Source organism: Neodiprion pinetum, chromosome 4, assembly GCF_021155775.2.
Source record: "Neodiprion pinetum isolate iyNeoPine1 chromosome 4, iyNeoPine1.2, whole genome shotgun sequence".
Classification (NCBI taxonomy): domain Eukaryota; kingdom Metazoa; phylum Arthropoda; class Insecta; order Hymenoptera; family Diprionidae; genus Neodiprion; species Neodiprion pinetum.
The window spans coordinates 22,654,263-22,670,900 of NC_060235.2; the positions used below are offsets into that span (position 1 = coordinate 22,654,263).

Consider the following 16,638-nt stretch of genomic DNA (forward strand, 5'->3'; position numbering starts at 1 on the left):
GGTTTTCCTTTACCCACGCGCGTCGATTATTTCGTTTCGCGTAATTTTAAGATTTATTCGTTTAATTTGGTCGGGGGAGACGCGGTTCACCCTCCGGTTGTACCGGAGGTGCCCGTCTCCCGGGCGAGCGTCATCGCGGCGACATACGTCGTCGCCCGAGCACTTCAGCGTTGGTTTCCCGAGACGTCGGGACCGCTGTTTGCACGGCATTAGGCTACCTTACACGCTCCCCCTTCCCCGCTTCCACGTTAGCGTTAGAAGTTGCGGATCACGGTTACTCATGGAGATTTAGATAAGTTGGCTTAAGATTATTGAATGATCATTCAATATAGTTGACAAGGAACGCACCAGCGACTGTATTATCCTGTATTATGATAATCTGATTTGCAGTTGATAAACGTTTGTCTTGCTTCGGCTTTTCCCTCTGCACCGTGAGGGTTTTTATGCCGAAGCAAGCGTCTTGTCTCTCCCGCGAAATCGTGTTATTTATTTATTCACCCTCTCACTCGCTCATCCCATCCCGATTGAAGTTAGAGAAGAACTCTGGTCAATCGATCTAAACAGGAAGCTTGGGAAAATTCATGATAACTGTCCTATTTTTAGGATGACAAAATTTCGCGGAAGAATGACGAGGGTCAGGAATGACTTTATTAAAATTTAAGAAGTGGAACTAAACCGTGCAATTACCGGTTTCAACTGGAATTTTTTTCCTCTTAAGATTTAATAGATGGTATTAGAATTTATCGTCGTTAATTATGAAAAAACTGCGATTGCAATATGCGGTGCTATTTACGATAGCAAAAGTACGTGTAATGAGCTCAAGCCCGAGGACTTTTAAACGGACCTAATTAATTACAAGCCCTGCGCAAGCCACTAGAAAGTAGATAAAACTACAGGACGTTTGTTACACGTGAATTTTATAGTGTTCTTTCACGTAAATTAGCACTCTTTCCGATGATTAGTATATCCCACGAGCTGTAGAATATAATATTTCTGCCGAGAATCGCGACTTGCCGGTGCAAATAAATGACAAATATTTCATAAAAATTATGAATAGATGATCGTTGATTTTCATTGGATATGTATCATTATACGTTTGATTTGGCGTCTTTATAGTCGCTTCACGTAATTTCAGCAGTACGTAAAGTTGGTATCTTTATTGCGGAAAGTAATGCAAGCGTGCCATTTCAACCGACCCACTTACAGCTTGATCAGTATAAACGTCTGTTGTACGTGTCATTAGCACAGTTCGAATTCGTGCTCATTTTTCAACTCGCGGACTATTAGAAATACGAAATACGTTTAGAAATAAATCTGCACGATATGACGAATATTGGAATATAAGGTTGAATAAACGTATAACTCGCTATCGCGTTTTCGTAAGCTTTTTTCCTCGATTTCTAACCACCGTGACCGTTTTCTTTCTTCGAATTAAATACGTGCTTCAACAATGTTTACCGTATACAAAAACGTGTGCGTATACAGTACCGATATGCATATCGTATTCAACTAATAAGGTTGCAGTGCGAACTGTTGTGAACCTTGATTAGTGCGAATTCCATACGAGATCAACAAAGAAGTGACTCCGCAACTTTGCCACATCGGAAAAACCCACGCGAAAAAAAATGTAATACAGATTTTGCATCGGTCGTGATGAATATATGGACAGTACTCTTTTGGAGTCAAAGTCACATCGATTGTCGCAGATATGCGTGAGCATATTGTAACATTTACTATTGGCATTGTAACTCTCATTATCGGATTTGTAAATCTGGCCACAACTGCCGTAGATTAAACTCCAAAAAAGTGCTGTCCGGTTAAAGTAAGCGTACCAGTTATTGAACCTGTCCCAAATATTTAGCTTTTTTAATATTACCAAAAAATAAATCTGCAGAGTTTAACCTTGTAGGAAATTGATTTCAGTCACCGAGAAATTCACAATTTGTGCCGTCAATTTATAATTTTGGAAAATGAAAGGGTCAATAACTGTTACACTTGCCTGTTATTCACCCCGGTAGATGTAAAATTTACAATATTTTTCTTTCCGTGCAGATGTTCCCGATTGTCTTCATACCTGAACGTTCGGTTTTTTACATCGATCTTCAGCTCTTAAGCCTCTTCCCCTTCTTCCTGATACGTGCCTCGAAAACTGACGAAAGCTGACGAAAATTCCCTCGAATCGGGAATTAACCAGCTGCATCGTCATCAATGGATAATACACGTGCGGTAGAGTGCGCAGTGTGCGAATGCGGCACACTGCATTTGTACAAAACGTATAATGAAACGCACGAGATAAAAACCACTTCCTACTCACCACGAATTCACGCACGTATAACCCTCCTTACACGCACACCCCTACTTATTACGTACCACTTTTACCTGTAACGCACAACCACCCACGTATACCTTCGTCAAAGTTCAAACCGCATAGAAATTTCCGTATTGCACGTTGGGCATGTCGTGAGTATATAATAACCCTCGATAACGGCAACTGCAACCCCCACAGACAAAAAGGGGTTTTGATTCGATGTAAATAGTGAAATATCAAACCGCTGCTGTAATTGTGCACTCTGTAATTACAGTCCTGAAATCGGTCCGGCTAAACACCGCTTTGCTTTAACAGATGTACCGGGAAATCAAACTGTCATTGTCGTATGGGTATACAGGGCTCGTGTTCACCACTTCTTCTATAACAGTATCGTAATACGTAGCAGAAGCATTCTACCTACCGTATTTTTTATTTCTTCTCTCTCTTCTCGCTTCTGGGCTTACGGTCACAGAATGGGTCGATTTCCGGTCGAAAATTCGGCCTCGCGATCCCAAGTATTGATAAGCGGCGGTTAGTGCAGGTCGATTCGAGCCAAGCTTACCGAGAATCCCAACAATTCCTACAATCGGTATCCTGATTTGAATCACGTGCTTTTAACTTGTGCGTTTGAAAATTTACATCAGCGGGATGACACAAGTTTCCCCTTCCACTTTCTTATTTGAGAACTCATGACATTCTATTACCGCAGCAACGAAAACAAATGTTGAAATGGAAATTGACTGGTAAGAGTGGTAGCATTGATTATAATAATAATAATCGATGGAAATTTTTTTGATTTTCTATCTCGGGAGTGAGCTGCGAAAAAATTGTTTTACCAACAAACGTGGGGGAAAACTCAAAAGTTTTGCTAACCTTTGGTTATTTCATCACCCAGCGCGATTTGGGTGGTAATATTTTTCAGTAGGATGTCGAATAAGGGTCCTCTACTAATGCAATGAATGTTACCCCGCTAATTTATACCATTTGAATACTGATGCGGTCAAACTTGAATAATCTGCGGTTTTTCTTGTGTTTTAGGTCTGACTCACGCGTCTTTGGTGGTCATCGCACCACACGATGTGGCAGATCGGCATGGAATGGCATCGAATTGAGAGTAAAATTTCCAATGAATCCAACTCGGCTAAATCTTCAACGGTTCCATGTATTTCATTACATCGGCGAATCGACGACACGGAGAAAAATTGTAGGTTTCCGAGAAAAAATGCTTCTATACGATCAGATAAATTCATATGAAATTATATCTCCAATTTGACATGATAAAATTATATAAAATTATCACACCCATACAATTTTATATTATTCTTTATAAGTTTAAATAAATTTTAATAATTTTATCCAACTTTATAAATTTGCATGAAATCATACAGAGCTTTGAAAGAAATTTAGGTTTGACATAACCATACATAATTTCATAAATTTGGATAAAATATTATAAAGTTATATGAAAAAATATAAAATTATACGCATATAATTTTTCAGAATTTTGTTAGGTTAAATTCGAGGTAACATTTCTTATAGATTTATCTTATCGTATAAAAATATTTTCTTACCGGGATACCGTGTTATTATATTCAGCGAATATAATACAATCCGCTGATCAGATATCATTAGTTAGATTATACAAGGAATCTACTTATCTCAGTTTTTTTTCTTTGAAGAAAGAAAAATTAAAAAAAAAACCAATTTACATTACTCCGAGTCAAAACCACACTCACTTACTCATGTAATAAGCAAAATGGGCAATTTAGATGAAACTATTTTCACACCTTGTTCATTTATCATCCTGCGACTCTAACTGCGAACGCCAAAATTTCGTGGGCTGCAATGCCATTGAAAGAGTTCGACAAATGGCAAGTATTTACGACCAACTAAGGGATAATGAAATCGAAGAGAAGAAAAAATTGTCCCATGCAGCCGGCCGTTGGGCTTGCTGCTTTGTCCAGCAGAAAAAGCACAGTCCGTTTCATACTGCAGCATGCAATTTGTCTCCTTCAGCCAAGGGGTATAATAGAAAACGTCGAAAGTCCCTTTTCGAATATCTATGATGAAATCGTCGACGCAATTCACACTGAAATTGGCGTTGCTGCCTTATTTTGCCGCGACTGATAATTTTCTCGGTACCCAAATCAAAGAAGAACCTCAAAAAGTTGAGAAAATCTTTCATTCCTATTTCTCTTTATAACGCGAATGCGATTTATTGTTTAATACATTATTTTGCCAGTCGCCGCAACGACCGAGCCGTTTGACTTTTCGCTCCGATGGTTAACCACAGTTGAAGTAGATTTCAATCAGGGGAACTTACAAGCGGGGAATTACAAATGTTGTTTATGGGGAACGTGAGATTCCCCGCATCGCCATTCGGCACGGAATGCTTCTCGACAGCTTATCAATATCTCTAATCCGATGCCCGCAGCTCCGTTATGCAATAGTTAGTACGAAGAATAAGCGTGCCAGAAATGATCCGTGACAATGTACGGTAAATGACCTTGTTTCATATCACCAGCTTCTTCTATTCATTTTTCTTGGATTTTCTCTGTTCTCCCTCACAGAATTACAACCGCAAGTGAATCAGCTGGGTTTATATCTATGGTAAACCTCAAAAGAGTAAACCAATGTGTCATTTATTTGTCTTACGGTGAATCTGAGGTTGAATTTTATGTCGGGTAAAAAAAAAAAAAAAAATCAATTACTCACGAATCATACGCATCCTAATAAATCTATATCTTGACAAAATGGTAGAGAAATTTCGTAAATCACTGCGTCGTAATTTTTTTCTTCTTCGCACTGACGATCTGTTTAATACATGAAATGCGTTATTGCAACAAAAACTTTGGGTATTCAATCCGTTGTTCGATTCACCGGAAAGATGGAACTTTTTACACGTGCGTGCGTCGGGTGAACAGCTACATATGGATATTGCACAAGTTGTTTTGCAGGGCTGCGAAACCATGCCGAGTGATTGCAGTGCAGCAAGAAAACGACTTGACCCTTCCGCATTTTTTCTCTATACATCAATTCAACCCCGACTCGTTTCACTCCGAGTTCCAATCTCCTTTGTAAGTCGATTTCAGGTTTGATTAGAGGTGAATTAAAGCGTGCACGTTGCACGCATGCACATATCGACGCGTGCCTGCACGCGGATCATGAATTTCGTCTGACTCAAAGCTGCAGGGAGCTTGTAATAGTTCGTATTGACCCTAAAACCGTTACGGTGTCGACAAATAGGCTGGTGACTGAAAAGTCGACGAGAATACCGGAGTTATGTGTGCAAAAGGCTGCACGTATGGGTGTAACAAACACCCAGCAGTGCCTGCGGGGTTGACGGGAATTCACGGTGAATTATTATACCTACTGTGTTTCAACGTCACCGTGAAACGACGACACGCGTGACGTGTAAATTCCTGTTTGTGCGGGGGTTTCTACTTTCCGGGATCGGGAACAGCTGAGCCGTGACTTCACGCATGCCGGACAGATGTTTTTACTCTCCATAAATCAATGCGACGTTGGTTCACGTATTACTATCATTATTATCACAACGCCACACACATTCTACGATCCGAGTGTGTGTTAACTCGACTCGCTAATTGCACCCCGTCATCGTTCTCCGCAGCGCTAAGTACCACGACAAACAACGATTAATAGACCGCTGCCCCGGAAGGTACTGTGCCTATGCCTACGTGTAAGACTAATGAGCTCTCATACTTCGACCCTATAATCGATCGGCTATGATCGTTACATCAGCAATAGAGTCAATTATGCGCTGTGCCGTGCCTTTCAAAAATTAATATAAGTTTATACTTGCGATTCCTCGACCTAGTTCAGTCGGTTATTTATCCTTATATGTGTAACGCGAGCTTGTCCTATGCGTGTTTTCCGTGCACAAAGTACCCGTTTCTACGACGGTCCATGAAAAGACCACTTTCAACACCTATGAGTCAAAAGTGGTCTTTTCTGTACTGCGCGCATGCGCCGTCGCGAACAAATCCAACATCACGCGATCTTAGCCTCAATTTCGTGCTTTGTGAAAAAATGCGTAACATACTCTCGTTATATAAAGAATCGTGTGCAACAAGGAGGCAACGCTCTTTTCGCCTCGCTTATTGGCAATATTCGTCTTCGGCTCGGACGCGTGCTCACTTACGACTCGTATTGCAAGCTTACGCTCGGCCCGACAAAAGACAGAGTTTGCCTCCTCGTTACACAACATACTATTTAATCAGCTCTTTCTCCAATTTACAATAACGAAAGATTTCGGCAACGTTTCTAATTCACCGTTAGTTATTTTTATTCCAAGCAGTATTACTCTCTGGATTGCTTTCGCGATTATTCAACGATTAATTATAGTGAACTTGGTTTTCCGTTGCGTTATAGTTCGCTGCTGCAGCTGACAATATGTGTATATAATACGGTATATGACAAGTCGGATATGCGTGTCTGGGTTATGTTATAATACACGCTGTACACTCGCATCCCGTACGAAATTGATCGTGTCAAGTTTCGAAAGTGTCATCTGCCCTGCATGGCTTGATGCATTATATACGTATACATACATACATATATATTGATAATTTGATCCATTACTATCGAGTTTCATCCATCCGAGCAGTACGTCGTCGCTTCGATCGTCGATGATAAAAAAAGAAAAAAACAGAATGGAAAAGAAAACGGAAAAGAAACAAATTTTTTGAAGTATAATATTAAAGCAAATGCGTGGACAATGTCATTTTCCGTATTAGGTAAGTATTGTAATGACGAATAGTCTGCAAACATGGGAAAAACGGTCCGAAAACCTGTTATTAATGCAATTAGACATATTATGCGTACGTACAATGTACATGGTATAATACATTCACACGGAATTTCTTCGATTCCCACAGAAATCAGTTCACGTGGACCGGAAGTTGGTCACTTTTAGCCCCGAATTTCCCATCGGGCTGCCCCACGCATTTCACATGCATGTATCTATCGTATTATTATTCATGTATGCAATATATGCACATGTTTCAATTTATTTTATTTTATTATATTTTCATCGCCATTTTACGTATCAACCCTTTGCGGCACAGCGTCTCATCTATGAGACAACATTTTTGAATCATTTATCCAAGATTTAAATTCAAGTTACCATTGCGCTGTAATGTTTTATGCATATTTTCACTTCGCGAATGACGATGTTTTAAGAGGGATTACGATGATTCCGCGAATACAGTGAGCGCTATAAATAAGCAGTCTTGAAAATTACTGTTTTTACAGAATAAATGTAATTGCGGGAAGATTATGCAGGGTACAAAAGTGGAACTCCGTAATCTTGGGTTTTTGGGATCGCTGAAATGAATTCGACGTAAAAATTTCAAAATTCAAGATCGCGGATCCAATATGGTGGATTCAAAGTATAAAAAAAAAAAATTCAGCCGGGCGGCCTCGAAGTCTTCTGGTGAAAACGCGTTTATTGTCTGCATTCATGAAGGGTTAAGGAAGTCGCTATTACGGTTTTAGATTCATTATCAACGACCCCGAAAAACCGTCAAGTAGCAAATTTCGAGCAAGTGCGATAAATTTTTTTTATTTTTTGACCTCCAAAATGAATCCGCTATATCGACTTTCGTCATTCTGAATTCAGATCCGTCATCTTTGATGCCGTAATTCTGACAACGGAATCGTATTCGAAGTCCCATAAAAAAACCTGAGTGTGCATTTCCGAGCCGTTCCGATGGCTTTCACATTTTCAGTCCACCATATTAGAACCGCCATTTTGAATTTTGAGAATTTCCCAGACCTAACCCAATTTTTGAAATCAGCAATATCGAGAACCCTTATCTATCCAATTTCAAAGTATTTGACTGCAAGGAAAACTGTATGCTTCAAAGGGTCAACAACACTTCTGTAACGGGGGATGAAACATTTCGCAAGTTATTATCAAACTATCCTACTATGCAAAAACGTGAATCTCTTCTTTTTTTTTCTCTTTCTGCCTGTTATTCGGAATGCGTGTACTTATGCGTCATTCATTCGGTACTTCGTTTCCGGGAGATTGTCGGAAGTGGGTGGAGATTTCTTAGATTCAAGATTAAAGACCGTGTAATAGCCGTCTGACCTCTAAAAGCCTGCGGAAGTGCGGCGAGGTAAAATGGGACGAGGGAAAGCGGAAACTTCTCGACCTATTTCTGCGCGTTATGTTTGCAATTGACCCTACAAGTTTGTGTTTAAGTGTAAAAAATATTGTCGTTGCATTAGCAATATGTTCTCAAGTTTGTGGAGAATATACCAACAATGCACATTCACTCGGGTTTCGCCCACCAACATCCGTAGCTTTATCTTTTCCCCGTCGCAATGTAAGGACGTGTCGATAAAGTGTCGATAAGAAAAATGCGCTTGGAAAAAATACTTCAGTCCTGATCCAAGAAAACGCGCATGTTCTGTTCTACCTTCTAACTCATCAATGGGGTCGATAACGATTCCAAGCGTTTCTTGTTCGTAAAATCGTTCCAAAAGCAATTACGCGACTCAAAGGGAAACAAATATTTTCGTTTTTTAATAACGAAATGAATGTGGCGAGGAGCAAATTTAATCTGTAGTAAAGAAGTATTGGAGTGGAAAGGCAAAATGAGCTGTTCAAAAACTTCTACCAAGTACGTGTGTAATTTCGAGAATACTCGAATATTCACGGTTTAGAAAAAAAAAATAGACATAATGCTTGAAATACCAATTATATTATATACCTCGTCATAAATAATCCGTAGTGATCCATCAGACGAACTGTTTTCTCTTCTGCAGTAAATTTTTTGCGAAGCGTCTGCACGTTTTTACTTTCTTTCGTTTTCACGTTTGTTCTTCTGACTTACCAGTTCTTCAGCCAACGGTTATATTATCAGAATTTCCGTTATTTCCGGCCATACGAGGTATATTATACATGTAGAAGCTCGTGTTCTCGCATATATCGCATCCTCGATGAGAAACCCTTTAAGCGAACATCCGATATCTATAGATACTTCCGGATTGAACGGGAATGGGGTTGAGTATTATAAACCGTTCACTCACTCGAGGTACCGAACCGTTCGATCCGAAAGCGCGGGGCTTCTCTTCGGGACAACCGTAAACCGAAATGCATATACGGTATCCGTCCATATTGTATCTAACAAAATTTATCAAGAATGCTTTATTTTCTTTTCACACGTACGCTTTTTCCCGGTAAAAATAAAATATCGGTTCTACCAATTTACTAGATTGTTCCATCCATTTGTCAGTATTATACAATTCCAACCATGTTGTACAAATAGATTTAACGGGTGTTATAATTTTCAAGTAAACGAACGACCTGGACGCATCACGTTTTTATTAATCGCCCCTTGTTCGATTGTCTAATTCGTGATCAACGGTCCTGCAGCGCCTGAACTGTATGGGCCATATTATAACGAGCTATTAATTCCATGCGGGGGACATACGCGCTGGTACATCGGCCATATGGCGAATATGGGAGAGAACCCCAGGTAATGCACGCCTCCTTGGTCCTGCAGGCGACGAAACTCACGACCGATTTTTGTAACTTAAACTTCGCTTGTATTATAAGGTTTCACATCGAGAGGATACTGAATTTTTAACCCCTCCTCTTCTATATTTGTGTACACCTCTTTCCTTCTGCTACAATAATGGCACGAATGTACCGAGAGAAATTCGCGCCCTTTGTGATTATTACAAAATCAGTAACTGCATGACGTCATTTATTTCAGCGGAATTTCTTTTTCCAAATCAGTTTTCCTGTGTATCGTATTTTTCGTTCTTCGACTGCAATTTCGCAAAATTTCTAGCAATTCTACAACAAACGCGAGAAGAAAATTTCGTTCAAGTTTTACTTTGGAAGGTTTTCATTTATAAACGATTGATTGAGTTTAAAAAAATGAATGAAAAAAAATCTCGACAAACTTCACAGTTTCCTTATGTTTTTTTTTTTTTTTTGCAATTTTGTTTTAGCGATAATTTATCATACCGTACAGGGTATGGGAATTAATATACACAGACCTGAGATGCAGTGACGGGATATTCGGCACCATACATTGAGCAGCGTGCGTGCCATGTGTCGCGCAACGGGGCATTAATTAATTATTATTTACACACGGCTAGGTAGCCGGTAACGCGCGTATATTGCGCGATGCATTGGAAAATTCGCGGATCGCATATCTGCACAACGTCCGGGACCACCCAGATGTCAGGTTATATAAATGGAGGGTTGAAAATTAGGTATATATTTATAGTTATAGGCATATAAAGACTTTTGATTTAAGAAATTTATTTAATAAATTTTAATTTATGCGACAGATCTTTTGAATTTTGTTTGAAACCAATTACAATATGATACCTCCATAAATATCACAGGGGAAATATGTATAGTATGGTTGGAAGGTAACGTTATGGAAGATAACTCTTTGCGGATTTTCCTCCCTGCGGATCGTTTGAACGTTTGTTTTTATCAGAGCACTTTATTATTAACTTTAATTTTATGACTTTTTCCCGTATGCTTTTGTAAAGCTACGTACCTACACGGTTATGTCATTCAAATTCTGCAAATCTCATTAAAAGAAATTCTCGTTCAGGTTTGAGGTGTATGATCAGACCAAGCGGGTATAATTTATATCCTCGTACAACAATGTATTTACCTAGAGAAACTTTTCAAACGGGGATTTACCGCGTTTCGATAGTCCCGGAACAAAACCCGGGACGCGCCAATAACTCTGTGCTGAGGTTTACGAAATTTTGCATGAGCGTGGTTTATTATTTCAACCCTGAATACACCGCAATTTCGTCTATTCATTTACATTGCTCAGGTAGATAAGCATTAATTTTATGCGTAGGTACGTGTTTCCTCGGCCTATTCAAATCTTTCAAGAAGTTCCTTGTCGGGAATTAGGGCCCTCTGTGAATGGAAATAAATAACTAATCGTCGATTCGATTAAATACTTACGAATGATAAGCTGTAAAATCTAAATCATTGTTTTACCATATTTTTTATTACCCTCCGTAAATGGTGAAACTTTCGATTTTATCTCCCGAGCGCGGAACTCACGGATTACATCAACGCGTGTTCGGTTGCCTGCGCCCAGGCGGACGTCATATTTTTTATTTATTTTTTATTGTTGCACGATCGAATAACTGACAATTTGAATTAATACGATGAATTCTTATTGGCTGAAAAAAATAATAAATAGCTCGTGGGAGGTACGTTTGTGTCTGTTGAATACGAATTCTTCCACATCGTTAACAGACGTTGTAAGCCCACTTTGTGCGAAATTTGAAACGGAATTTGCTCCGGTTTGTCGCCACTCGTATACACAATATTCGATTCCTAGGGTATTTATAATCGCACGGTCAGAAATACGCAGGCGGATTCTCGAAAGAGTCTGTATAGCATTTATTTATGTGCATACAGATCACCGTGCATGGCGATTTTTATTTTCGCATGTAGAAATAGAGTAACAAAATTGAAGCTAAATAAATACACCAAAGTGAAGTATACAAAGAGAGAGTATATTTCGAGTGATCCGGGATGCATACGAGCATCAACTCGCTTACCTATATAATTTTAGATTTTCGTTGTATGTATGGTTGTATAGTATAGGTATAGTACGTATACAGCGTAGCTATACGTATAGCGGATTCTTTTATAATTTTGCGCACGGCACCCACGAAAGATGCGAATCAGCCAAAAGAAAGAAGAGAAGAAAATTTTTCGAGTTAATATTACCTGCAGTGCTGCACTAACAGAGAAGAAGGATGAGAAATGAATAAGTCAGACGAATATGCATACATACAGTCAAGATTATGTACTCTGGTTACACGTACACTGCTACGTACTGGTCAAGTAAGGTCGGTGGAAGAGGGGTGGAAATTCTTATAAATAGAAATTTTTCTTCGACAATTATATGTCAAATTCCACATTTTTCTTCACTTCAGTCGTTTTCTCCTTCTCTTTCTCCTTCACTTTCGAACCCTGAAACGCTTAATCATCCCTGTGTTTATTTCTCGTACACCTAATTCCTTGTCAATTTGACTGACAGTGAGAAAATGCTGCCCTTTATTGGCGGACGACGTCACGCGTCGAGAAACCTAGTAGCGAACGAAACGGGTGCTATAGATTATTGTGTATCTATAATGTGGTTAGAAATGATGAAACTGATCGAATTTCAGCAAGAAATAAAGGATTTTTTTACGCTCTTACATGTGTCGACACGCGGTCTATAATTGAGATTCGATCAATTTCTTATTAAAAATTCACGCATTCAATACGAGCAATCGAGAATCAAGTTCAGCGAGTTGTACGATACATTTTATGTACAGGCGCCCGCCGATAGTGTGGATTCCGGATTTTGCACGTATAATAAATACGTAGACGCACGTATCTCGGGGCGATAAACGGGTCAGCGATTGGACGAATAAAGAAAAAAAAAGAAAAAACAAAAAATTAAGTTAACAAATAAGAAGCGATGCAGTCATGGTTCAGTAGTCACTTGGTTCGTGTTAGATGCGATTACAATATGCTTAATATTATCATTGTTAGTTCTTCTTGTCATGCGATCCGCAATATTGGAGGATAATCAACGAAAGGCGGCGGGCTGCTGGTGAAATCGTCGAGCGGCCCCTCCAGCCAGTCGCTTCGTCATCACAACCGCCGGCGTCAGCGGCGTCGCGACGGACACAAACAGCCACGCACACACGAGCAAGTGAGCGGAAAGTGCGCGCACGTAAACAGCCGAGGCTAGCCGAGTTTTGGCGAAGTTTCACGAACGGCCACGGACTGGCAGCACTGGCAGCAGCAGTCGTCGCCAGCTAGCGAGCAGCGGGCAGGCGAATCGTTGCCGAGAGTAGAGTCGGCCGTTTCGTTCGTCGCGAGAGTTTCGCGATCGTGGAAAAAGCAAGAAGGAAAAAAGAAAAAGAACCGCCGGTGGGTGTAGTGTGTCTGGCGGTGCGCGGCGAGAAACGAAAGAGGAGAGAACACCGGAGAGAGTGTGAAATGAGTACTGCCGAAGCGATATCGAGGGTGAATGGAAGTTGGCTACTCGCCCCTCGGTAAAACATTATTATTTATTTAAAGGATTAACCACGAAACGCGTGTAACTAATCGGCAGTGATACGCAGCGCACGTAGGTGCGATAATATGGGTGAATATTGGTGCTCGCGCCGGTCGGTGGTGGTGCTGGTGACGATGATAATCTAAAACTTGAAGAATATTAAACAGTGCGTAACGTTTCTCTCTCTCTCTCCATATGTGAATGTGTCTGTGAGCGAGAGAGCGCACGTTCGCGATTGTGGTGAAAATAAAGCACACATAATAACATGGAAAATAACAATCATTCGTTAATATCGAGGCAGCAGCAGCAACAGCAGCAGTGGTGCGTTTCGTATTCGATGTGAAAGGTTGTGTGTGTGTGCGCCTGTGTGGGTGCAGTGTTTTGTGCGTAGGGAAAGGGATGACGTAGGCTTCTCGCCTCCAGTGACTTGTGTTTGTTTCTCCGTGTATGCGCGCGTGTACTGTTTTTTTTTTTTTTTCTTTACTTTTTAAATATCGGACAGCGTTCGCGAGCTGCGACTGAACACAACTTGTGGAAACCCGACTACAGAATCATACGTGTCTCTATATCGTGCCGTACAAAAACGAACGAGCCCGAACTCTGTACCAGGAACCAGCAGCTTGCTTGGATCATTTTTGGGGACACGACAAGATGGCTGAGAATATCGTCGTCGACTGTTACTGCTGGCGCTTCGCCGAAGGCTGACCCCGCCGCCGAGGAGGAGACCTCGGGCAGTATCGTTGCGGATAGAAAGAGAAAGAGAGAAAGAGTAACGCGAAAAAATCATAAAACAAAAACAAACGGGACGGAAAGTCAGAAGCGAACGATAAACGCCAACCCAGTGCGTTCTCCCTACCCTGTTGTTCTTTTTTTTTTTTTCTTTGTTACGTGTTGGGTAGTTTCGTTTTTTTTTTTTATTTTACTTCTAAAAAAACCTTTTAATCTCGGTCAGTTATTGTCGCATCCATGAGACAATACTGCTACGACTGCTACTACTGCTACTACTACGACTACGATGATGTTGACGATGTCGTTATGAAACTACTACTTGTGGGCTCCTCGGAGAGAGACCGGCCGAATTGTGAGAGGTAATAATATAATAACCCTGGATTTGACAGCGAAACAACGCTAACTGTGTATTATTATCAGATCTTAATATACATGTATGATTCACGTTGAGTATCGAAGCGAAAGAAAAGAAAGAACGTCGTCGGAGCTATGCGCAAAAGTTGAGCAAGCTAACATAAGGCTCACCGTTTCGCGGTACATAAATACCTGTGTTTGAGTATACACGCACAGGTGTGATTTTATAACGTGTACGAAAAACAATACCATGAAAATGATCAATTGCCTAGCCGCATGCGAAGGAAAAAAACAAAACAAAACAAAAACGTTATACCGAAAGCTGTCGGAGAGGGCATGGAGAAATATGAAATGTTGAATGAATGGAGCGAGGAAGTTACGATATGAGAGATAGGAGTGAAAAAGGAGAAGGGAGAGAATAATTTCAAACAAGACGATATAATGTGTCCGGTAAAGGAGGAACGTTTTAAAGGCGAGAAAACACGTCCAGCTCGACGATATTTTCACCACGGGTCGAATAATACAACGGAATCGTCGTCCTGGTCGGCCATATTGGAGGGGGGTGGGGGGCTCGATTACCCTCCTCACGTCTGTTCCTCCTCGCAGGCAACGTAGAAGAATTCTCTGTCGCGCTCATTCTCATTTCATGTCCATGTATGCGTCTGTGTTCACACCTCGGCGTTGTTTCTTCGAATTTTTGACATCCGCTCGTATTGTAAAAATACGCGTACGTATACATACATGAGCATATAAAACACATGCACTACCGCTACCGTCCCTACCAACGCACTACGTATGGTTGTTGTTATTGTGATGTTTTCTTTTCAATTTTCTTACTTTTTCGGTGTTTTTCGTCGACGCGTAGGAGCGGTTTGTTCCTGATCTTGTGTTTTCATTTCAATTGCTCGTTATTTATAAACTTCGTTTTTATTTTTTACCAATCGTTAATTTTACCGTAAATAAACACACCCCCAAGCTTCCATCGTGTCGACGTTGTCATCGTTAAGCAGCTATCACTCATCGTCATCTACTGGTGGATATTCTACAGAGCTGCGAAGCTACCAGGCTTCGCCTATCTCGTAATACAGATATCCTAAAGTTTAGTTTCTCCAATGATCGTGCAACCGATATTATTCAACAATTGAAAAAACAAATGTTACAAATAAATGGGAAGAAAAATACCGGTGGAGTAACAAAAAAAAAATAAAAACACAAACAACGTCCTCCGCTGATGTTTATTAATTGAAATCTTACACGACAGAGAAAGAGGAAAGAAAATCTAAAAAGAGATTCCGTCTGCACAGCTGCTGAGCTAATGGAAAATGTAAACAAATGATAGTAATGCCAAAGTTGTTATCATTGTTATTTCTTTTTAGTTTTGTTACAAATCGCACACCTTGTGAGACTTGTCTTTGCCTTCATCTAGTTACACTCGCTCTACTTGCACTGCCTCCTATGTTTTTTACTTGTGTCTTTGTCGATCACTGTTTTTTGTTTTTCCAACCCTCTGTGTGACGGGAATCACTTCATATCCAATTTCCCAATGATCACAATTTATGCACACTTTTTTTGAACGCGACTTATCTTTCATTGCCAATATGTTGGACTTCTTGCTCGGAACTCCCCGTCTTACCCTTTTTCTTCTACTTATACAATAAGGGCTCACTTTTACTCAGCGATTGTCTTTTTGTTTAAACTATTTATTTGCTAGTTTATAGTTTCATAGCATCATGCTTTGTTCCTTCCTCTTGACAATATTTCATTTGCCTTTGCATATATCTGATGAATGTAACAAATGCAGAGAAAATAATGTTGTAGCGTTACATACTTGCACTTCTTCGTCTCGATTGCATGAACATAGTTACAATACAAGGAAGTGTTATGATAGTTGATTCGAAAGTGATTATTATAGTAACTTTGAAACAGTAGTCTTTACACTCAGCTGGCCATGATATGTCGTTATTTACTGTTCAGTAATTGGAGTAATTGCGATATTTAAGGCGTGATTTGTTATTTTATATCATTTGATTAATTAGTCGATGAAAATGGTGCCACAAAATCAAAATGGATCTCCAACTCAGTTTTCCATAGCAGTCAAAGTCGTTGCTGTGTTCGTCAGTTCAATAATTTTTATTGGGATTATTGCCTTGGGTGTTTACCTTGTTA

The 16,638-nt window shown here is 40.1% G+C and overlaps 1 protein-coding gene across 5 annotated transcripts in view; it reads left to right on the forward strand.

The window, feature by feature from the left end:
* Hipk (Homeodomain interacting protein kinase) overlaps nt 1–16,638 on the forward strand; it is a 123,408-nt gene that overhangs the window by 86,546 nt on the left and 20,224 nt on the right. For 2 of the 5 annotated variants that reach the window (XM_046621119.2, XM_046621120.2), the window contains exon 6: nt 3,347–3,512. In XM_046621119.2, the coding sequence (XP_046477075.1) occupies nt 3,347–3,512 (166 nt within the window). Of the gene's footprint in view, nt 1–3,346; nt 3,513–13,129; nt 15,200–15,220; nt 15,797–16,638 lie in introns of those variants that run through there. The other 3 variants (XM_046621121.2, XM_046621123.2, XM_046621122.2) reach the window with 3 other exon arrangements.